Source organism: Lissotriton vulgaris, chromosome 5 (assembly GCF_964263255.1).
Source record: "Lissotriton vulgaris chromosome 5, aLisVul1.2, whole genome shotgun sequence".
NCBI lineage: Eukaryota > Metazoa > Chordata > Amphibia > Caudata > Salamandridae > Lissotriton > Lissotriton vulgaris.
Genome location: NC_141693.1, coordinates 1,010,466,244 through 1,010,490,451, shown reverse-complemented (window position 1 = coordinate 1,010,490,451; position 24,208 = coordinate 1,010,466,244). Strand labels below are relative to the sequence as shown.

Here is a 24,208-nt window from a genome sequence, read left to right as displayed (position 1 = left end):
CCCTGGTTATAAATAAATAAAATGGGGTCGTGCTAAAACGCACCCTTGTCGAACCCCCTTGGAAACAGTGAACCTGTCAGTGACATTCCCCTGCGATCCCCAGCGAAACTGTGCGTAATTTGAATCATGCAGTTTTCCTAAAATGGCCAACAGTTCCAATGGCATTCCCATATCCATAAAAGCTCTCCACATTTTGGTACGGGGGACTAAATCAAACTCGGATTTCAGGTTAACATAAGCTGCGTAGATTGTGCCCCCTTCAATAATAACAACCCGCCAGAAAATGAGCACAAACCTAAAAACCTGGTCTATGGTACTGGTGTGAGATCGAAACCCCACCTGCAGTGGTGTTAGACTGTCTTTTCTATCCAGGCCTGAATCTAACCTAAAACTAGCCTGGCAACTACCATCTGAATAGAATCTATAAGGGTTATTGGCCAAAAGTGGCCTGGTAGTGAGCAGTCTCCCTTTCTGTATATAGGTAAGATTTCAGCGCCTGACCATGTATCGGGAATAGGAGCACCACTGACTATAGCGTTGGCGGGTATCTTTACGTAGGTAACCCAGTGTTCTTTATCATACATGAACAGGTCCGCCGGTATACAGTCAGGACCGGGGGTCCTACCACTCGGGATCGATCGAAGTACAGATTCAACCTCAGGACTGGTGAAACATAGGGTGGTAGTTGTAGTAGGCCATTTGGGGTAGATCATCACTACGATTAGAGGCGGTAAACTGTGCCTCATAATATGAAGCCCACAGTTCGGGGGCGAAATGGTTGGTTGGTATCTGAGTTGGTTCGCCACTGCCCCATGTAACAAGCTGCCAGAATTAGACCATGTTTCTCCCTTTACTAGCTGCCAGCAAATCTTGCCAACGAGTCTCATCCCAGTCCTTCTTAGCTTGTAATTGGGTTTTCTTATACCTGACCCTCGCCTTTTTAACCCCTTCGCTGCTCATGACGAGCTCAGCTCGTCATGAGGCACGGTTGAGCTGTGCTTATGACGAGCTGAGCTCGTCATGAATAAAGGCAACTCTGTGAGTTCAGCACCGGGGGGGAAAACCTCTAGCAGCCAAGGTGTTAATGTCACCCATAACTTTTGATCTGATGGTCCTTGATAACAACTTATAGGCTTCTCTACAAGATTTGTTGTACCAGGAAACGGTCTTTGCATAGGGCTTTTTCCTAGGTTTGTTGGTTTTAATAAAAAAATATTTTAGTTTCTTAAACAAATCATTGTGGACCTGGAGGACGGTTGCGTTAATGTTCTCCTGGGAGTCACAATTATGGAGGGACGTTTATCGAGCAAGCAACCAGTGCCTTCATCTGTTCCAGATCCCCCTCATTATCGATGATCCTACCCCATCTAACACTCCTCATGTCATTTGTAAGCCAGGCCTCCGCTGTTACATACTCGACAGCATTATTATTAAAATAAGATCGACCTGGCGCCTGTAAAAGTAGTACCAGCGGGTTAGGGTCACTTTCCGTCAGCTCCTGCATCTACATATCCAAAAGAGGACCAAAATTCAACTCTGAGAAATATATCATCTATGCGGCTGCTTCGCAAGCCATTGGTAAAGGTATGTGCACCCTTTCTATCAGACTGCGTCCTCCCGTTAGCTGCCCTCAGTCCCAGTGCTTAATTTGTGCAAATGCTTTCCGGTGCTTAGCACTGCCACTTATTTCTCAGGGCCAGGTCTAGACTCCATATTGACTCACTTAAGTTCACACGGGTCTTCTTACGGTGAACGCCATAAAATATTTCCAATTTAATGCAGCATGCTTTGTTACGAGGCCCATTTAGCCTCTCTGGGGAGGGATTGCCTGAGAGCACACAGTGGAGCAGTGCCTGCCCATGCTCCAACGAAAGGCTGTTGATTGAACATCTTTCTCCCCGGCTGTAAACACGTCCCTCCTGCTTGAAAAGCAGTGCAGCCCCCACGACAGACTCAGCCTTCCTGAACAAACACCTTCCCCCACTCTCTAACTCCCGTCTGCCTCTCAGCTTTGCGCTTCCTGCCCTAGACATGGTTCTGACGCTACTCTAATAGTGGGAAAAGACAGGTATTTTCTTTTCTAGGGCTAAAGTAACTGAACTAAATGGCAAACGCACCATGGAATCAAATCGGATTCCCCATAGCTGTGCTGAATGGCAGCCTGCTGTCATGATTCAAGGTAGTATCTAATGGCCAGAAAGGTTGTTTCTAATTGCACCGCAGGGGACATCACTTCCTGCTGACAGGAAACGGGAAGTATTGAGGAAGGCGCTGCTTTGTGCTTGCTGGTTTGCATCAATAGCAGAATGCAAGCAAGAAAGAAACCTGTTGTGAAGTTGCAGTAAGTGAGAAAGAGGGGTGCCGTGCAGGCACCGGAGTGAGTATGTGTGTGTATTAAATTATTTGTATTGTACAAACAAACTGCAAATATTTCCTTTGGGTAGCTGCCTGCAGTCAGTGGGGCCTCCATGTTACAGAACTTGCTGTAGCTCACAAGTTCTGCCCTGGAGAGGCCACGTCCCAGGCTCAGAACAACTGTGTGTTTCTGGTCCCCTTAATATCTTTTCGGTTTATATCTCAAAAGATCCGGGGCTAGTTTAAAAGCTAGTTTCTCACAGTACTAGCAGACAGCTTTGTATATGAGATTACTGCCCAGGTCTCAGTCAGCTTGTGAAACTAATAAATGGTGCGAGTCAGCTGAGACTCTCACACTTCGGCAGCTGAGATGCCTGGATTGGTCTGCAACTTCTTCATGTTTCGGCCTTGCACACCCTTCCGGTAGGGCAAGTTTCCACGTGGACAGAGAGATGCTCTGGAATACTGATGCCCTCCCGATTGATTCAGGCAGGGAGGGGGCCTGTCCAGAGACTAGGCAAAGGCAGGCAATCTCTTTTCATTTGTTTTTCTGCTGCCCCACCTGCCAACTCTAGGCACAAGTGGGAGTGAGAAGAGTGTTGTTGGAGCCTCACATTTCGTTTGGAATCGGGCCGGGTCCCACGTGGGACAGAGAGGCCTGGAGTGATGGTCTGAGCATCATCATATAATTGCGAAAGTGGGGTCCCAGGGAGGGGCAGTAGAGGTGGAACCATTAAAACTGAAGATGGCAGCTTTGCACTGACAGTTCAGGCATGATTTTGGCCTAATAAAGAGGTAACACGTGGAGCAGATATGAATAGGGATTTTATTTAAAGTATTGTGCTAGTATTTATGTAGCACGTTCCAAATGATAGGATTGAGACACTTTTGAAGTGTTGAGTACACAGGTGCCACTTCGTGTTAGTCGATGATATAGCATTTATACACACAAGGAGGTTTCTGGGAGCCCTTTTGGTGAATGTTGATAGGGTGTTGATAGTGGTGCTTTGGATGTGTTATTAGGATCGATTGATGAGCTTTACCAAACTTCAGATGGTTTTTAATCTTTATTGATTCATAGCAGCTGAGATCCGCACTGGCGTCTCTCAGCTGGTAGGTCGTCGGGTGGGCAGTTTTGTTTTCAGCAGAACCCTTTATTTATTTCAATGTGGCAGGAACTTCTGGGTTTTTCTAGTGAGGAAAATATGTAACTTTGGTGAATGTTACGAGAAGGCTATTTCAGGTACAGCTAATGTAGGGGCACATCTTCATGTACTTGTCATCTGGGAAACGTTGAGGAGTTGTTTGTATTGTAAGGTTTTCCATTTGTCTGGCCTTGTTCACTACAGAAGCTGGGTTTTTACCGTGCATAACGAAAATTCACAGAGGATCACAAAAATACTAGTTACTGCTTAGATTTACTTACGAGAAAGTGTTTCTCGTTACGTAGTGAACGCCACCTATATGCACACTGAAACCACTAAAATGCCTACATAAGCAGTCTGAAAATCTGGCAGCTATGATGGTCAGGGTGATATAAGAATTAAACACATTCACTGCAGTGTTTGATTAGTTTATTGTCTGTCCAGCCATGTGTTGCTCTCTACAGTGGAATAAGTGTCACTGGTACCTTCTCCAATCCTTATTTAATTTACTTTTAACGCGTCATGATCATGAGCACAAGTAAACTGGGCACTAGGTTAGTACCCTTCCATTTCTGGTGATTTGCAGCAGTTTTAAGATATACTTAAGAGTTTCGTATAACTCAAATGGGTGTCATTTCTGATATATATATTTCCCTTGTCTTTATTGCTTGATTTTGCTTGCGAGAAAGTGTCACTCATAGTCGTTGAATGTCACTCATAAGTACACTGAAATTATGAACAGGTTATACATAAGCAATCTGAAATATTGCCAGCTATGTAGAGGTAGCAGCATCTCTTGTAAGAACATTTGAAAATAAATAATACAGTGGCTGTGGCTCTCAGCCTGCTCCTCTTGAACCCTCTCTGCCACTTTCACCTGAATCGCAGACACACTTTTGGGCTCAGAAACCCTGGTTTAGTCCGAGACTTTCAGTGCTCTCCGTTTCACAGCGCTAACCTCGTCTCTCTTTGGCTCCAGTGGTCTGTCTTTGAGAATGCCCGGGGTTACCTGCCTGCGGCTAGTTATTCTCCTGGTTTAGTTTGTTTTTCTCCCCTAGTCAGTGTCAGCCTCAGCCATGGAAGCAGTCTCGGGAGAGTCCTTGAAGGTAAGGAGACTGGCCTTTGTGATTTCATTCATGTTCGACAAAACGCTCCTTGTTACGGTGGGGGACATGAGTTGTGTTTGTGATGGGTTGTGTAAAAGTCTGGTTCTCTCTCAAAATGTGACAAAGGGCCCTGAGACTCCCATATCAGGGGCGTAGCATCCATTGGTGCAGCGGGCCCAGAGGCACAAGGGGCCCCTGCACTTTAATGATGTATTTTAAAATTTGAATAGCAGTGATAGGCCAGGTTCCTTCTTTGCACTAGGGCCTTCGACACACTGGCTTCGCTACTCTTTTGTATCTCACAAAAATTCATTGGTCTTTGGTTTCATGGGTGGCCTGTGTAGAGTTGCCATATCTCCCTGCCCCCTCTATGCCCTTGCATGTACGGGTGCAGGATGAATTTGGGATGAAATGGGATGCTTTTCATTAGATTAAAAAAGTGTAATGCTGCTATTCTGGACGGGTGGTGTTAGCGGCGGATTTCACATCATTCTTGTGTTTCTTTACCATTCTGTTCTGCCCTGCATTAATTGTGGGAGTTCTATGCTTTTGTTATCAGAGTAAAGCGAGTTTACTGTTGAGGTGCATTCGCAGAGAAGCTGCGCATGGGTGTCATGTTTTGCTGCTGGACACGCTTGAGGTGCGTTGTGCACAATGCTCATCTTGTAAGATATTAAGCGCAGGGGCCTCAAGGATTTCTGGGGCCTGTCAGCGCATCCTAATGGCAAGGTTGCTTAATTTCCATCCTTCCTATTTTGCACCGCACTCCACTTCTGTTAGAATTTCTCGCTCTTCCAGGTGCTCTATTCTTCGTCCTCCTTTTCAAATCATCTCTCCCCTCTTCTTTCTCCCTATTCTGCCCCTCTCTTGCTATTTCTGAGGCCAGTTCTGCCCCTTACTCAGTGAAATAAATATTCCTTTACTTGATCTTAATATGTGATTCTGGAAGGTCCTCTGTATCACCTTTTTAACAAGTCCGTTCTGTCTTTATTTACATTACTAATTATTTATGGATAGATGAGACCGGTCTAAAACAGATTTGAATTGTATTATTATTGGTTTTTTTTAAAGTGTATGTTTCAAAAGGGAAACGCAGGTTTTGGATAACTTCCTCAGTAGTTTTTTTTCTTTCTCTCTCTCTCTCTTTTTTCTTAATTTTTATTTACCTTAAAATTAAAATCCCGATCATGCCTGTAAAATATTGCCCACAAGAACACAACAACTGTGTTTAAGTCAAAATACATAAAAATAGTAGGAATCGTATCATTTTTAGCTGTGAGATGGTATGTAGTTGTGTTGGTACTGTCATTGACAGCTCTGTAGGGGCAATGGGTGGTGCAAGCTATTGTGAGCTCCCGAAAAGGACCCTGGCACTTATGTTTTTTTTTTTACAAATTAAGCACTGTGGTGGAGCAACTAGAGTAAGTGGGTGTAGCCACTGGCGGAAAATGGGTGTGGCCTCCGGGTAAAAATTGAGCACCTGCACTTCACATGTTACAAATTAAGCACTGCTCAGTCCCCTTTCCAGACACAGCCCTTTTAACGGTAGCGCAGATTCATTCCATTTTTTAATAGGGCATAAATCTAATTGCAGAATTTTCCACTGTGCATCCTCCGCTGCACTAAGGTTACCGTTACCGTAGTCCAATGGCTAGAAGGAGCAATTAAAGTCGCCTGTTATTATCAGGTTGCAGCTTCCCCGTAAGGTTTCTAGGAAGCTATCGAGGAGGGTAACTACATTGGATCCGCTGCCACCCGGCAGCCCTCTTGCATAGTCATTAATAATCAGAACATCAGGTTCATGCGCCGTCCGAAGCAGAATGGCCATAATGTCCGGACTATCAATGTATACTTACTCCACCATGTAACCCGCTTACTGCCTGACCCAGCAGGTAAATCCCCCCAGTGCTGCTTTTGAGAAGTTTAAAAATCCAGGGTGGTAGATTTGGACCAAGGACCATGTAACCCAAACGTTGTGGTTATCTATGTAAGCTGACCATTAGGTTGAGGTGGTTTTAGAAGATAAACCCGCTATGTTCCAGGAAACTAGAGACATGTAAGGGTTTAAATACCCTTGGGTTACATTACTATTATTTACTTGAGAGTTAGATACGTAATCATTGGTTGGAGTTGCCAGACTAGGAGTGCTAGATGGTATAAAAATTCTTACAGGAGGGATTTTAATTGAGCCTTTCGCCCCTACCCCAATACTCGTTTCCACCTCCATTTGATACGCACCCCAAGAAATATCTGAACTACAGGCATACACAGCGTTCTCTTCTAAAATGGCTCTAAGTTTAGGCGTTCCAAAAGGATCTAGAGTGGGCAATCCTAAGTCAGACCCTTGATGGGCCCTAGTGCCTTCAGTTCCGATTAAGGAGGTTAACGATTACTTGTGGTGACCGGATAATTATATTGGTCATATACTTGGGGTGCCCCTCTTCTCTCACTGCACCTAACGCTGTTTGGTTGATAGAAGAAGCCCAAGGGAAGGATGTTAATATCATCCACCTTAGTGAAGCAGTTCCCAGCCTTCTCCAGAATGTGCAGGACCAAGCTTGGCGACCTAAAGCTTAGGACCACACAATCACCGGGTAGAGACTTGAGTGATTTCCCGACCTAGGCTACTCTGCGGACCAGTTTAAATTCAGAAAAAAGATCCTCTTTTATGCCGGTCCTATTGTACAAATACAAAAACAACAGTTGATGGACAGAATGCAGAACAATGTCATACATTCACCCCAATACAGAGATCTGGGCCTAAATCCATAGTTATTTTGCTCACCACACCACCCCAGTTCAGAGATGGCCATATGCAAATCAGCCTTGACCCTGTGCCTCATGGGAATAGTCCAGCCCAAATTGCCAAGCCATGTCTTCCCTGGACCGGAATCAAGCATCCTAGGATCGGTTTCTGGCTGTCAGCCGTCTTCTGCCAGGATAGCTTGACTCCAGTGGTGTGGAGAGTACGGGACTCACGTCTGAGCATACCCGTCCCACTCGGGGTGACAAATCCAAAAACAACAGTTGATGGACAGAATACAGAACAATGTCATACATTCACCCCAGTACAGAGATCTGGGCCTAAATCCATCGTTTTTTTGCTCACCACACCACCCCAGTTCAGGTTGGATTACCTCATAGGTTGTCACTACTGGTGGTAGGAGACAGCATACATTTTCTAAGGGTCCCCCTTAACGTTGTTTCAGCTCCCCTTGCCGGTTGTACTGTAGACACCCCCCCCCCCCTTCTGCCCATTAAGGTTGTTTGGGGGACTACTAAAGTTATCCTGCTCTATTTTGTTAAGTCTATCTTCTATCGAAGTCAACTTCTTGAGTAGAGGGTCAATCAGAGCAGAAAGTTTCTGTTCTATCCATGTACAGAGCTCATCCATGTAACAGGGGTGGGGTGGATCAATAGTGTCAATGGGAGGGCATATTCTGGTTGGCTATTTTAGATTGTAAACTGCCATTGGTTCAGTTCACAGCTACTTTACATTTAGGTGCTCTGGAAGGTAAAAGGTTAGACTTCTGTGGCCCTCGAGCTTTCCTTTTTAGGTCTCGCCTGGAATAGCATCCGAAGGATGCGTCCGGCGGAGACTTATAGCTGCCTGTCTCGGGGGAATGAAGGACAAGAGGGTGCCACGCGCTTCTCTTGTGCTGGATTTGACTGCGTGCACGCGCACCCACACTCACGCATGCGCACATACACAGCCACATGCATACACAGCACTCACGCATGCGCACATACACAGCCACACGCATACACAGGCACACCCCCCCGTCGCCGCCGCACCTACACACACACTAGCGCACCTACACGCACACACAGAGACCCCCCCACACACACCAGCGCACCTACACACACGCACGCACACACGCACGCGCGCATACACATACACACATGCCCCCCCCCGCCGCTCCCGAATACAGTCCCACTTACCGCCAATCCGGTGTTCTGTAGCCTCCGCGGGGCTCTCCCTCGGGCATGGGAGCCCCGCGTCACCACTGCTACTCGGGCCAGGAACTCCGTAGGCGCTGATTCGCGCACAAGACGGAAGTCCCGCCCCCACGCTAAGTTTCGTTTTCAAGAGTGCGCGCGCACATCTTGTCTTTTCCTTGCAGCTGTATTCCTCTAGTCTCCCTCCATGTACGCGTCTGTATTCTCCGTGTCTCTTGCCCTGGCGCACCTCCCACCCTGCGCACCCCGTGCATCGACTCCTTCCACGTGCCCCTCGTACAGCGCGCTGTGTTCTGCGTGTCACCATCTTCTCTCACTGTCCGGGGGCGTGAGGCGAAATGATGGCCGCTCCCTGCAGAATGTAAACAGGGGCACTCGAGTCTCCCACATCTCAAATAAATTAATTAATCTTGGCCTGAATTGAGGGGGAGGGGGTCAGAAGGGGTGTACCCCTTCCTCCACTGCGCAGCAGGGGGTGTAGGGGCTTGTGTTACGCCCCTGTCGATATCTCTTCTACCCTTGGGTGGCTCTCAAAGTGTTATTTATATGGAAGATGCGTGTTCTCTAATGTAATCGCCTATTATGTTATAAGGCAGGGCCATTGGAGGTGTTAAATTTTGCGGCCGTGGCATTTGTTGCATAATTATGGATTTACCGCATTTGACACATAGTCCATCATCTGACGCATTATCTGCAGGTTTCAGCAAAAGAAAAAGGATTTCAAGATGCTGCAAAGTGTGTCCCGACGTTGCACTGCACCGCCAAAAGTATCGCAAAGTGAAGCGTCTTGGCTTTGCCAATGCATGTTCATTAAAGCAGTTATGCATTTTTGACATAAATGATAAAGAGCAATGTAACCCATACGCTGTCCTCAGAACGTATGTAAGGTAACTGAAAAATGCAGTGAATATGCGTTTTTCGCGTGAGCTTACATTTCTATCTAGCCCGTTCTGCTAAGTTGGAATTAGGTGGTGTTGCATTATTGTAAAAAAAAAAACGCGGCAAGACCTAGTCGTGCGCAGAAATGTCTCAGGTTTAAAATCTGCGGATGCCTGCAAACCGTGGAAACTCCGTGTAACTCACACGTGTGGAAATGCTGCTGACCCTGAAGGCAGTCAGGTCATTACCGCATAGTGGCATTGCCCTCATTGAGTTCGCCTGGTACTCGAACAGGAGGTCAGTCAACGGCCTGCCTTGCTTTTGCCCTATAGACCCCCCTCCTGCCTTGGGAATCAGGCGTGTGGGATGTAGTGTGTTGTGGCGCAGCTGTGAACAGAACGCGCCCTTCCCTGCACACAACCTATATCCACATAGCAACTCTATACACAACAGCCTGGCCCTGCGGGTGAATAACTTCCTCCATTCTGCTCTTCACGAGTGACGTGATCTTGGCTCTGATGACACAGCGTAGTGTCGGCGTGCTAGGTGTGCGGAGTTGTAGGTGTTCTACGAGGTAGGGGGCATTGCAAGTAGGAGGGCCCTGGCGGGCCAAGCCCCTCCGGGGGCAGCGTGCGCGCTATTTGTAACTTGCGGAGCCTCCTGTGTCGGATCGGGATACACTGGCACAGACGAAGGCCTTCCCCCGGGCACCCTGGCACAGGCCCTCGCCGCTCTTTGGGCAGCGTGCACACAGTGTGCAGAGAGCGGGGGACTGCAGGCATGTGTCCGGTGGGAGCTGCGACTAGACGCTGCTCAGGGAACCAGCTAGTTAAAGCTTGTTTGTATATGTGTCTGCCTTTACTACTCTTTCTAGGGCTAGACACCGTGTGGTCGTGAACGAAGTCAGCCAGGTCTAGGCCTTTCAGCAGCACGAGAGCGAGCGGAGTGTCACAGACACCTTTCACCAGTGGACAGAGGAGGTACAGCGACACGCCTTTCATCGACTATGGGCTGCGCCTCATTGCCCGATGCTCCCTCCTCTCAGCACTCGGGCCGAGTCTAAAATGCATCCCACGGTTTGTTGCTCTGTTTGTTGTTAGTGACAGGGTAGGTGGGGGCATTTGCTTGGCATCGAGGGAGGCTCTGCAGTCTGGTCGAGCAGTGCGTTTTAGGGTGCTGTGAAGGCCTCACATGGTTACTGTGGCAGGAAGCAGTGTCCAGTGTCTGTCCCTCACCATGCACTCGACCAAAAGGCCTCAGCCCTGCTGTCCTCCGGGCGCTCTATTCCTAGCCCAGGCTACTGCTGAGCCAGCATGCCTCATTTTCTCAAAAATGTTGTCTTTGAACACAGATTCTTTTCCCACAGGCCCCGGCACCGGTTTGATTATTTCTGAGCCACACTGAGAGAGAACACTGTCCTCGAGGCCGCCCGTGGTGACAGCCCCGATTATGCAGGATGCCAGGAATGACATCTCTCTTAAAGCACACGCCAGCCCTACTTATGCGACGTTAAAGGGTTACTGTGTCATGCAGTGAACTGCAGGCTTGGGCCCACAAGCATTGAGGTAGGATCTCATACAGTGTAACTAGGGGTGCTCCAGGATGAAATACGTACACCACTGAGGCATGCATCACAAACAAACTGTGCACACTTACACCACACACATTGCGCACAGCAACCAATTATAGGCACGCTGTTCACAAACACATCCACCCCACTAACCTGCACAAATAGCTACAGTAAGCAGATACACACACAAACCTCCTCACACTCACACACCCCCACACACTCACACACTTACTCTCCTATCACACATATAACACACCCCTTTCACTTATACATACAGCACACACACTCCTATCACTTACACACACACGCACACTCACAGTCCACACACACACACACACACACACACACATACACTCTCCTATCATTTAGACATACAGCACACACACATTCACACAAAATAATCCACCGATTATGTTTTGGGAAACTGAAGGCAGTGCATTAAGCTGCAAGTGTGGCTTGGAAAAAAAGATGGCTGCTTGTCGTTTGGAGGTACTAGGCATTGTGGGCGAGAACCTTTAGTAACACCAATACAGACTTTGCTAAAAATTTAAGGCAACCTATTGTCATATACAATGCCAATAACTCAAACTTTAATGCTGCGAGGCCTATTGCATTGCAAATGCTTGTTTTAAGGGCGGTTCGCTGCCCATAGCCTGACTGGACTTCTGACCCCTAGTGGTGACCATAGAGATACTGGGAGGGCTAGCCGGGCTAGATGGAATAAGTGACACTAAAACTGGTTGTGCTGTGGGAAGCTGGCTGGACTGCAATGTGATATCATCAGGGTGGTTGATAGGGGTTTGGGAAGAAAATGCAATAGAGCTAAGTTTACCAAGAGAAGTTTGACGTTCTAGCCATAGCCTACACTCAGTTAGTTGCATCTCGTGCATTAGTGCTGAATCTGCCCAAGAAAGTAAAGCATCAAGTGTACCCGCAACCCCCATACCCACTCCAGCCTTGCGCTTACTCATGTTACCAGACCACAACAACCAAGATACACACTATAACTCTATTTCTATTTCGTGTAACAATGGCTTGCAGATCAAACGTTAGTGGGGTGGCCCAGCCCAGCCCCTTCCAGTCTCTGACAGGCTCAGATGGGCCCGCCCTTGGCCCAGGCTTGGCCCGGTCGTCGCCCTCGTGAGTCCCCCGTTGCAAGGGGCAAGGTGGTGCTTTACAGCACCTTGGCCACGCCTCCCCTAGCAGCAGCTGTAGCAAGTTAATGGAAAGCAGTGCACCCTGGGACAACGAGTTCCACCAGGGTGTTGCTACGTCAAGTAAGTCCTGTGATACAGGTCAAGTTTTTTAAAGTGAAGGTCCGCGACCCACACAGGAAGGAACACAGCAGTGGCACAGCGTCAATCTGGCTCAGCAACAATCGGGCACGGACACAGCAGGGCACGAGAATTACAAACATTTCCCCCAGTCCCAATTCGGGCATACTTCCTTCAGGTTATCAATGTCTAATACAGAGCTTTCCCTGTAGGCCTCCAAATCTTTTTTCCAGTTCATCTTTTTACCCAACATGCCTGACTCTCAGGCCATTTGGTTCTTTTCTATTATGTCTCTTAACCTGAGGTCCTTAGTAGGGTTCACCACTAAGTATCCAGAGGGTCTTTGGGTCCTTCTACCAGGTTCTATGACCTGTGGTTGTGGAGGAACTGGATCACTTTGGTTGTTAAATTGTTTTGGGACCTTCTTAAAGTTTTTTTAAAGCCCCAAGTATTGACTAACCTCAGGAACAACTGCGGCTCATTTAGCTTTTCTTGAGATATGTTCCACATGGGATCTACTAACAAATTGCTGTCTCTTGGGCTTTATAGAACAAGCTTTGACTGACAAAGAACAGTGCTGTGGGTTTCTTGCTCATCCTTATCACTTATTCCTCAGTGAAGATTTTGCCTTGCTGTTTTCAAGCCACCTAGGCCATGAAGACTCAAGTGTCCCACCTTCCAAATAAACTCTAGCTGGTTACTCTGTGCAGTAGATGCACATCCTTAAGCATTCAAATGTGTCTGTCCCATACAACACTTACTAGTTGGGATCCCCCCTGCTATCCAGTATCAACAGAGGCACCTTTTTTAAAATTCCACTAACATTACTGCTTAGACATTCAGCAGAAAAGTCAGTCCACTGGGGGTACTTGGTTGGATTTCTAGACCATGTTAAATAGGTGATATCCTACACATGAAAATTGATCGCAGAACTGTGCCTTTCCTGATAGTCAGAGGCCTTATGATACAGGGCTGGTACCAGACTCAGTAGAAGCCAGTCTGCGACTTCCACACTCATTGGCTGAATTGAGTTGCAGTCCCTTTTATGCATATTTCTATAAATAAAATGGATATACACAAGAGGAAGAACTGCTGGTATGGGTATTTCCCCATGAGGAACCTCTCCCTCTCATCTCCACATTTCCAGTATGTCAGCCTTCCACATTAATAAAAAGGAAAAGACACTTTATATTTACCTTCCTCCTCAATGATACACTTCTCTTGTAATCTCAGGAAGCCAAGAAGCATTTCAAGTATTGTTCGTCGTTGACTGCTCTGCAAAACAAAACAGTGCTTCACTTCATAGTGCACATATCTTATACAGGGTTCTAAACCCACGTCTCAGTGGGCTAAGAAAGGAAGAATATTTGTACATCGCTACTGATGGTTACTTTTTAAAGGCTAACACACAATACGTCTTGATAATACAGAGCATACACTCCTGAACTCTTCTAGATGTTTGCTTAAATCTAGCTTTATGGTACTTGAAAATGCAATTAAAATATTGCCTTAATTTTGTAGACAATCTTTAGCCACAGTCCTTTGCTGGACAATGTACTTAAGGCTCACAATCTTAGATTAGGCTGTTGTGAGCGGGCAAGTTGGGGTTTGAGAACTGTGCTAAGTGTCACAGATGACAAATATCCACAGAGGCAGATTTCAGGACCACCTCTCCAATAAGCACCAGCCAACTAAAAACAGTTGGAAGTTGGGCACTCTCCAGAAAGGTGGCAGAAAATTACAATCCTGGAAGACTCCACAACTGCAAAAGAAAAATGACAGGTTGTAGAAAATAAACCATTAGCAGGACCCTATGCATTAGCAACAAGCGTTTTGAACCTCAAGGTATTGCGGCATGTGGAGAAGATCTAATAAACCTGAATGCAAAGACTACAGGGAGAGTGGAGCTGGAAGGATAAATGGAGAGCTCACAGAACTCGGTATAGTTAAAATAAGGTCATAAAAAAGTGAAATCCAAAAAGATTGAATTCAAAAGCCAAGAAATACTCAGGACTCCAAAACGTTGCTGCAGAGGGGAAATAAAAGATAATCCAGGAAACACGCCAGCCCAATTCGAAACAGGAAAAATGTTTAGGTAGGTCGCTGGGGTCACCAAGACCAGCAGGCTGTGTACTGGCACCCACACTCTTTTCCCTTTTTGTGAATGGCGTGGTCTAGTTCCTCTCCGATGCCCCAGCAGATGCCCCTAGTTGAGTGGGGGGGGGGTAAAAGTGGTAACCCTATTGTTTGCTGACGATACGCTATTAGTATCCAAATACCAGGAGGGCTTCAGCAGCTTATAAATCGCTTTAAAGATGTTTGCGATTCTTGAGGATTAGTGGATAATACATCAAAGATGAAGCTTTTATTGTTTAACCCAGTAATCCTTTAGAGATAAATTATCCCTAGGAGGGGTCCCTTAGGAAAGGGTGATTAACTTTTGACTATTTAGGCATCACTCATTCGGAAGATATGTCAAGGAAGCCTCTTGTGACAAAGCTGACCCTGATGCACAGATAAACAGTAGGGGCCCTGATAAAAGATCATAGTACCTCCTTCAATAAACCAGTGGCTGCCCCACAGCAGATCTATGACGCTAAAGCAGTAGGTTCAGCTGTTTATGGAGCTGAACTGTGGGTCTTTGAAGGGATGGATGCCTTTCTGAAATCAAAGAACAAGTTTCAGAGGCGCATGGTCTTTCCACCCCAGAGTACGCCACTCCACCTGCTAAGGTTGGATGTGGGTAGATTTCCTATTATAAAGAAGGCCAAGATAAGCCCTTTACTGTTTTGGCTGCGTATAAGGCCACTCCTGAGTTGCTCCCATATGCCATCTCTTTAATGGAAGTAAGCAAACTTGATTATTTCAAGAAAATAGCTTGGATACGAAATCTGAAATCCCTATTAACCACAATATGATTGAGGGCTATTGGGGTGTTAAGGACCCAGCATTACTCCCTAGCACAGATCTTGTTAAAAAGCAGCATTTGGCTTCACTTATTAACCCACCATGGGGACGTTTAACCATGGAATCCATGGACTTTAAACTGATCAGTTCATTTTAACAATATTTAGACATTATCAAATCTCCTCAAGACAGGAAACTTTATTTGCAATTCAGATTTGGTTCTCTTCCCTTGCACACTTATACATTCTCCTGGCATCAGCCTTCCACTATTACCAAGGGTTGCCCCAGCCGCACCGCTGCACCAGAGTCGCTTGACCATGTATTTTTTGCTTGTCTGGTGTACTCCCACCCAAGAGCAAAATGGCTCAAATCAATCTGCAAGCAATTGGGTATAGGCATTTATGGAGAAGCTCTTTGGATCCTTAGGTCAGACCCTAGTCCGGAGACTGCTTGTAGCAAAGTTTTTGGGTCATATGTGGGCAACTAGAAGGAAATTGCTGAAAGACTGAGATACTCTAATCTTGTTGCACCAGTTTTAGCCGTTTTTAACATGTTTTAATATGACAGTTTACTTATATTTTACTGGTGATATCTATAAGGCCTTTTGTGTAGTACACTTCTAGATTGAAGGCAGGTTAGCGGGCCATGTTGTGCACTCTGGAACATACCAAGGTTTTTGTTGATATGGTCCTGCATTGTGCACTAAGTGTTTATTCTATTAATCTAATGGAATTTAGATAATGGTTCGACTGATATTTCCTTACTAGGCTACTAATGTATATTGCCAGTTCTTTTTTTATCTATTTGTATGAGTTGTATTGAACTTGCACTTCTATGGTCTTATGACCGAAATAAAGTTTTTGATTATGATGATGATATTTAGGTAATCGAAACAGCAGTCAACATCCCCAAAAAAAACAAGTTTCATAATAAAACATAGCATGTCAAACAGTAAAATAGCAAGCACAATCAAAAGTATTTGAAGGAGAAACGATGTACACAGAGCAAGAGAAAGCAAGAGTGAGCAGGCAAGAGAGTCAAAAAAAGACAAGCAGAGGGAGCGCAATTGAGCATGCATGTGTGTGGTTTTATAGGTAACATGGGTCTGACTTCCTATCATGTGTATAGCACTTCATGTCTTGCTCCATGTTTGCATAAGCTGGTGTAATATGAAGGCTGGAGTCTGTCTCTGCGTTGTAGCCTGGCACTAACAGGTTGTGTTGTATGGCACAGAGAAGGAACTTTATGTGACATTGACAGCCAGGGTCAGCCTGGAAATAAAAAGCAGCCCTGGGAAAAATATTCAAAAAAAGCCTTGCTCCGTTCATCCACACCCCCTTATATCTTTCAGCCATCCATTCTCTTGATTTTTCCTTCTCTACTCTTATAATGCAATGAATAATCGAAAATTAAGACCAGGCAACAGAAGAGTGCATCAGCATTTCAGGGGACAAGGGTCTATTGATATTTTAACTTATTCAGATTAGAATGCCACGTTTAAGGGCAGTTGGTCTATGTACCCGGATCAAAGAATATTTTTATGTGGAGAGAAGAATACGCACCAATTACAAACACACAGACAAGAGCAGTAAGTGCTATTGACTGACTGTCACTGACTGCTGCAATCAATTCCTGGAAGCTTCAGCGGGGTAAGCACCAGCAGTGGCCAAGGACTTAAAAGGGCAGCCACGATATTCTCCAGCCCAACTAACTTAGCAGCAAAGGCATGAAATGAGCAACTACGGACCTCAGAGTTCCGAATGTCCTTGAAGACACAGCTATGTGGCTGATCAACTGGACCCTGACAGTATACCCTCATGGATGACAAGATGCACTCTACATAGCTACTGATTGAGTGAATGAAATCAATACCCATTCTGTAAGTCCTTGAGCCCAACCGTTCACTGCTGTACCTGATCCCAACACCTGTGCAAATATCAGCATTTTGAATTTCTAGAGAAGAAAAGATTTGAATGAGGTATCCAGAATAGACCAAGCAGCATCATTCTTAGTCTTCAAAAAAGAAGGGCAAATAACATTGTTTTTTGTTTCCACAAGAGGAGCGAAGATTATATGGCGTTCACAAGGAAAACCCACGGACAATGATCCAGAATTAGAGCCACTGGACGAATAATGCTAATGATGGTAAAGGAGGGCAAGCTTTCTCTTCCACTAAAGTTGTATGCTCAAGTTAAGGACGATGGTCAATGGAAGATGGAAACATGAGAAAGGTGTTCCTAAGCATAAGGCCTAAATTCATATTTGTGTTTTCGTACCTCTAGTAAAACGGAGATTCTTACATCAGTAGAGAGCTGTGCCTATTGACTGGATGTTAATTTCTTGCTCGTGTTGCTTGAGCTACTGTAGGTGGACATGCATTCACACTTCTCCTCTGTCCTCTACCTGCTCATTTAAATGTTAACTTACAACATGAGTTATCATGTGTTAAATTTTGGTTGGTCATTTCGGTCTCTTCACACTAGCCACAAACTCCAGGGATGTGGCATGTGCATTTTCGTTTTTACTGAGATGTACTGTTCGTCCCTATTCAGTCTATTCACATTTCAATGATATTCTCACTGATATGTGGTATTAAGAGTCGATGGCACTGGCTAGCTTGTAAGCGATTCCAACTTGCAGCACACAGGCTATGTGTATTAGGACAGAGCCCATACAAAGAAGAGCATGCACAGTCACCAGCTAGTGTAAATCTATTCCCGGACCCCTTGTGCCATGCATCAAAATGCCTGTTGCAGAAGGCTAACTGTGCAGGAGCGTCTAGGAAATCCATCACCTAACTTGGCTTCCATATTCTTACTGTGTGAATGTCTGAGAATGCATGGTCCAAAAGAGAGAGCCACTGGGATTATTTGGCTAAACTGATGCAGGGGTAACTAATGTGGTCTTCTAATGGAAGTACTTTAGAAAAAGGGAAGATAGACTGGGGTCTTGCCAATACAGTGTGAACTGCATTCCAAGATTAGGCGTGTCCATTATGTCTATCTTCAGATGCTGAAGCAATTAATCTGCAGATGAATCAAAGATATTCTTGCCATCGAACACTAGATCAACACTCTGAACCCTACTCTTTCAACTGAACTACTTCAACTATGCTTTGCACCTAATGAAGGTACTCTTGTTCACAGGCCCGATAGTGAAATTGATCAGAATATCACCAGTTTCCGCTCAGCTGCCACAACTGACTATGACGTTTTACTCCTCTTGAACTTGTTCATGTACAGAGAGTCATAGGGATCAAACTCAGCACACAGGTGCAGCTAATAGCCTTAATTTGTGAGAGATCAATAGAAAGCTACAATTTATTTCAGTAATTCCCAGCATTTTCTGGCTCCTTGTTCAAGTTTGAAGAGAAAAGGCCTCATTAAGAGCCTGATGTAGGCCCTGCCAGCAAACCTCTCAGTTCAGTGCCACTGTCTATTTTAGAGTTGGGTAGGGGTAGGCCACTGGCCGTGCAGTCTACCCAATAGTAACTGCCAGCTTAGAATGGCAGTCTTTCAGTTCTATTTAGGGTGCAGCAGCCACCACTGATTTTCTTTTTCGGGGCAGGCCCCCAAGGTAACAGGAGAAAACTTAAAAAGCAAAGGGGAATTTATTTTTTGCTTTATTGACACAAACTCCAGCTGGAGGAATTTAATTTCCATAAAACACAAAATTAATGCTGAGTTAGTCACAAACAATTGAGCCCGCTTGGCATTCATCAGAGCTTTCTGTGCTTTTGCCACACCAACAGGTAACATGGAGGGTTAGTTGCAACCTGCCAAAGTATAAATGACTTCAAAGTATTGTCCTAAGGGAAGGATAGGTGCATTACCACAGAGTAAGCCAGAAGAATCGCAGCTCCAAACAATGTGTGGTCTATTAGAATCCTTTAAATGTTTTCCAGAGACTTTGAAATAGTAGACTTAAAGTTAGATTCTTTAGACTCTTCTGGTGCCCGACTAATGATCTGTGGAGTGATGTGGATCAATAGCATACAAAAGAGTATAGGTAGCCACCAAAACATAACTAAACTAAATCCTAACAGGTTGTTTTTAACATGATGGTTCTTCATGGCAGGGGGGAAGGTGATGTAAATCTATGAATGTGAAACTGCTCCTTGCACATAAAAGGCTACATAATTGTTCTAACTTCAAAGCCATATATTAGTGTACATCAAATTATAAGTGAAGGGGATGAAAGGTAAAACAAACTAGTCCTGTAGGTTAATGTATAATTAGAACATTGGAATGTTGGGAGCTCCATTGAAAACAATGGAGTGCTCTGGGCTTATAATGGCTGGTATAATCCTGGAGATCCAACATTCCAATGTTTCTTTGTTCACAGCTCTGGCTGTAAACAAAGGCTTCAGGGAACCTGAGGGGATTCCAATCCCCTCACGCTCCCAAAAGGCTTTTTCTTTTTGTTAGAACATTCTGTCCGCTAGTGGCACAATGTTCTAATAGCCTTATAGCCCTTCGTAGATGGGCTATACCGCTATTAAAGTCCCTCTCCCTTATTAAAGTCCCTCTCCCTTATTAAAGGCCCTCACCTTTGGCGCGGGGCCTTTAACGCTGGAGAGGGCCTTTAATAGCCGGTATAGCCCTCTACGGCGGGCTATAAGGCCTATATTAAGCAACAGGAATTAAAGTAATGGAGCTAGAACAAATAATTTGTATCACTCTGATACTCCAATATCAGACATTATTTTGTACAAACTTTCTTGTATTACATTAGCCTCATTAGTTTTCTGTCTTTACAGCTCATTTTCTGGCATGCTTAGTTAGACAAGACTGGTCTTCAATTCATAAAGGTCCATGTTCCGGACGCGAGCTCCCTACAAGTCTACCAGCAACTTAATCTAGACATAGATAAATGTAATGTGCTGTACGACTTCATGTTGCACTCACTAAGTGAAAAGGTTAATTATAGAGAAAAGCAAAAAAAGAAATGACACAAACTTGAATAGCAGAAACTACCTGGTTAGGTAATGAAATAAACTCGAAGGCAAATCGCACAGATCGGTAGCAATGTCAATTTGGTTACTATCACACAACATTTTATGCAGGTCCTCATGCAATTGATGCACACAGTTGACCCTCCCCCCTTAACATTTTTCAGATGATTTGATAAACACAATAACATTTGTATATGGTGACGCATGGGCGAGGAAAAAACACATCCCCACCATAAATTCTAAAAACCAATAATTTTGAAATAAAAACGGACATGAAAAATAGAAACTTCAAAAGAGTAATGAGAAAAGCAAATCAGCAGGTATATTCGTTTGTTTACTCTATCATGGAGTGATGTTGCTTTAAAAAAAAGTGTAACTGTCTTCAATGCATCATGTCTTTCGTTCTCTATAGAAGCACTGCTTCTCACCTGTGTGTGCTGGTTATACTGCTCTAGCAGCAATGGGAGGACACTGGCAGTAATCTTGTAGCAAGCACGGTAGGAGGCTCCTGCAGCTGCCTGGAGGAGCTTTGCACTCGGCCACACAAGTTTCATGTCCGGTTCACAGAGATGGTGTCTGCAATCTGCAGCAGCGACAGAGAGGTTGGAGGAAAAATAGACATAAGGATTTTCAACACAGGATCAATAAAAAAAGAAGTTCTGCAGTTCCATCTATTGCCCATCATTTGCAAAAAAACATTCAGCCAAACTTCATATATTTTGCACTGACCAATAGCCATGGCTTTGTTAAATTTGGTTGAATATCACCCACTTCAACCTTTAAGTACAGTTTTTAAATTAATACTCAAGGACCATAACACTAACCCCTCTAATCCCTTCTTTGCAACATCCTCTCAGTGTGCTCATCCACAGATCGGCAATATGTCAATACATTTGAAAGACGCACATCACCCTAAATAATTAATGTGAAATGCATCTCAGTGCAAAAAGATTAGATGCAGTAATAGTTATGGGACCTGCAACTTTGATCACTCAAACAGCATTCATGTTGGAGTGGCTAACCACTGCACTTTCCAGTTTCAAGGACTCTGAAATGAATCAGCTCCCTCTTTTACTTGGCTAACAGCTTTGAGGCCCTGTCTCTTTGATGTGTAAACTCTGAGGGCTTTCTTTAAATTTTACCTGTGTGTTCATGTGATTTTAAAACAGCGCACTTTGCACTTTCTCTTCGTCCAGCAGACAGAACGCTGACGCGGGCGGGGTCCTCTTTGTGTGCCCACGCTACTGGCTGGCCTCCAGAGGCACGCCCTACAACTTAGCCACGCCCCTTCTGCTCCTAACTTCTATCCCTATGAAGTATGTGTCCTTACCGGAAGCGCAGCGGACGAGCGCAGCGGGCGCGCCGATTGCGCGCCGAAGGCGCGCTTAAGGCAAGCTCGTCTGCGCTCGTCCGCGCCGAGACCGGGCCAGGGGCACACCTCCCTGATCGATCAGCCACGAAAAATGTGCATCTTAATTACAGTAGGGAAATGCTAATGCAGCTAAATCCGCTGGCAGATGTCGCCAATTGTCTACACCTTGCCCCAAATTCAGTATATAAGGATTTGAACTTCTGTCCCAATTGCCATAGGCGTCTGCCAAATATTACTTCCCTTCCGCCCAGATCTTTCCTGAAAACCAAAGTACTCCCTGACGATAGATCTATCCCGCCAACGCACGCTGGATACAAGCAGATAAGCAAGGGAAAATTAAGTAGTGGATTAATAAACGTCAGATCACTCCCGAAACATGCCACTGAAATACAGCTATTGATTGAGACCAACCACTTAGACATTTTATTCCTAACTGAAACCTGGATGGCAGCGGGAATGGAATTAGAACTAGGGCTAGCCTGCCCCATTGGATACAAGATTATACACAAACCCAGGAATATAGGACGGGGAGGAGGAGTGGGAATCATCTTCAAGGAAGAGCTAAACATTGCAACCTTGGATGTTGATACAATCTCATGTGCCGAAATTCTTGGAGTCTCATTCAAACATGACTCCGGTCACTGCCTCACGAGCCTAATCTGCTATAGGACTCCGGGCTATATTAATGTCACGCAACAGCAGGAACTGATTGCGGTCATTAATAATATATCTATCTCTCACAGTAGACTACTGATTCTGGGAGATTTTAATCTCTGGGACAACGATCAACTTCATACGGCCTTTCTAAATATTATTCAATCCTGCAGCAATGTGGGGCTGAAACAGTGGATAACTACCCCCACACATAAGCAGGGAAACATTCTGGATTTGATATTCGCCGCAGAGGACACAATTACTATGGGCACAGCTCTGCCAGTAGGCTGGTCAGACCACCATCTTCTCCTATTTTACATTCACACCCCGAGCAATACAGGATCTACTAAAGTGCAGACCAGGTCTTTCTTTGGTCGTAATTGGAAAAGCTTGCAGAAAAGGAAAATGGAAGGAAAATCTGACCTTAGCCGAATAGGAACATCGTTCAACCCGGAGAGCGATGTCAATACCAACTATCTCTCAATGTGCAAAGAACTAACCAAGAAACTAGATGATGTTATACCCCTGAAAATTATTAGAAAAAGAGGAAAACCTACCGCACCCTGGTATACGGATAAACTGAGAGAATTGAAATCCACCTGTAAAAGGGCGGAGAAGCTCTGGAGAAAAAACTATTCGGAACAGGAGAAAACCCTATGGAGAATTACAATAGTACATTATAAGAAAGAAATCTCCTTAGCCAAAGCAAATCACTTTGCAGAGTTGATTTTAAATAGTCCCAATCAATCCCGTGACACTTTCAAGATCATTAAAGAGCTATCCCTTCCTGCCTGTGCAGACAGCCAAATTAAGCCTTCGCAAGAACTATGTGATGGCATAGCTCTATTCTTCCAGGAGAAAATTATAAAAATCATTGAGGGACTGAAAGATGCGCCAAGTCCGCCACTGATAGATAATATCAACAGCTTCTCGGAATATCGGGAGACAAACACAAGATGCTCACAACCAAAGGCCTTCTTAAATACCTTCGAGACCCCTACAGAGGAAGATTTCATAAAACAAGCCCTTAACACGACATCGGGATCCCCCCTGGACCCTTTACCCCACAAAATAGCAAAGGAGTTCAGGGAAGAAATCTTCCCAGTATTGCATCAGCTGTGCAACCAATCCCTCGATACGGGCACCGTACCAAAAGACTGGAAACTGGCGATTGTTACCCCATTATTGAAAAAATCAAACCTTGACCCAAACTGCTATAAAAACTACCGACCTATATCGCTCTTACCTTACCCTATCAAAATCCTAGAGCGATGGGTCAGCAGGGCACTAGCCCTCTTCCTGGAAACCAACAACATCCTGGAAGAGGAGCAATTTGGATTCAGACCTGCTCACGGAACAGAGACAGCTCTGGTGACAGTTCTGGACGACCTACGAATGCGGACGGACAGGGGAAACTCAGCAACCTTAATTCTGCTGGACCTGTCCGCCGCATTCGATACGGTAAGTCATGACATCCTGCTGACAAGATTGAGGAATATTGGAGTCGGGGGAATCGCGCTGGATTGGCTCCGCTCCTACCTGAGAGACAGGTGGCAAGCGGTAGCCATCCCTCCATTTCAGTCAAAATTTGTCAAAGTCCCACATGGGGTCCCACAGGGGTCAGCCGTTAGCCCTATACTTTTTAATATATATATGCAACCCCTGATAAGCATCATCAAAACCCATGGCGTCAGCGTAATCAATTACGCAGACGACACGCAGTTGATGATATCCCTTGATGGTGCTCAGGCTGACTCCCTTGAGACCTTTCATGCCTGTATGTTGGAAATGACGCTTTGGCTCAATCAGAATTCACTGCAGTTCAACAGTGACAAAACGGAAATATTACACTGTTCGATAGGAGGAATACCCAAGGTCTTACCCATAGACTTCTGGCCTCCTGAGCTGGGGAACTCCCCAGTACCAGTGAAATCAGTTAGGAATCTTGGAGTCACATTTAATAATAGGCTGAGCCTTGAAACCAATGTCAACAAACAGGTCAGTAGCTGCCTTGCCCTTATGCGAGGACTCC

At 45.2% G+C, this 24,208-nt stretch overlaps 1 protein-coding gene across 1 annotated transcript in view; it reads right to left on the bottom strand.

The window, feature by feature from the left end:
• The window catches only part of MMS19 (MMS19 cytosolic iron-sulfur assembly component), a 479,913-nt gene that overhangs the window by 271,230 nt on the left and 184,475 nt on the right, over window positions 1–24,208 (bottom strand). Inside the window, exons 13-14 of the mRNA XM_086922625.1 lie at window positions 20,579–20,733; window positions 13,486–13,564 (exon numbers count right to left, since the gene is read on the bottom strand). Coding sequence (XP_086778751.1) covers window positions 13,486–13,564; window positions 20,579–20,733 — 234 coding nt within the window. The remainder of the gene's footprint in view (window positions 1–13,485; window positions 13,565–20,578; window positions 20,734–24,208) is intronic.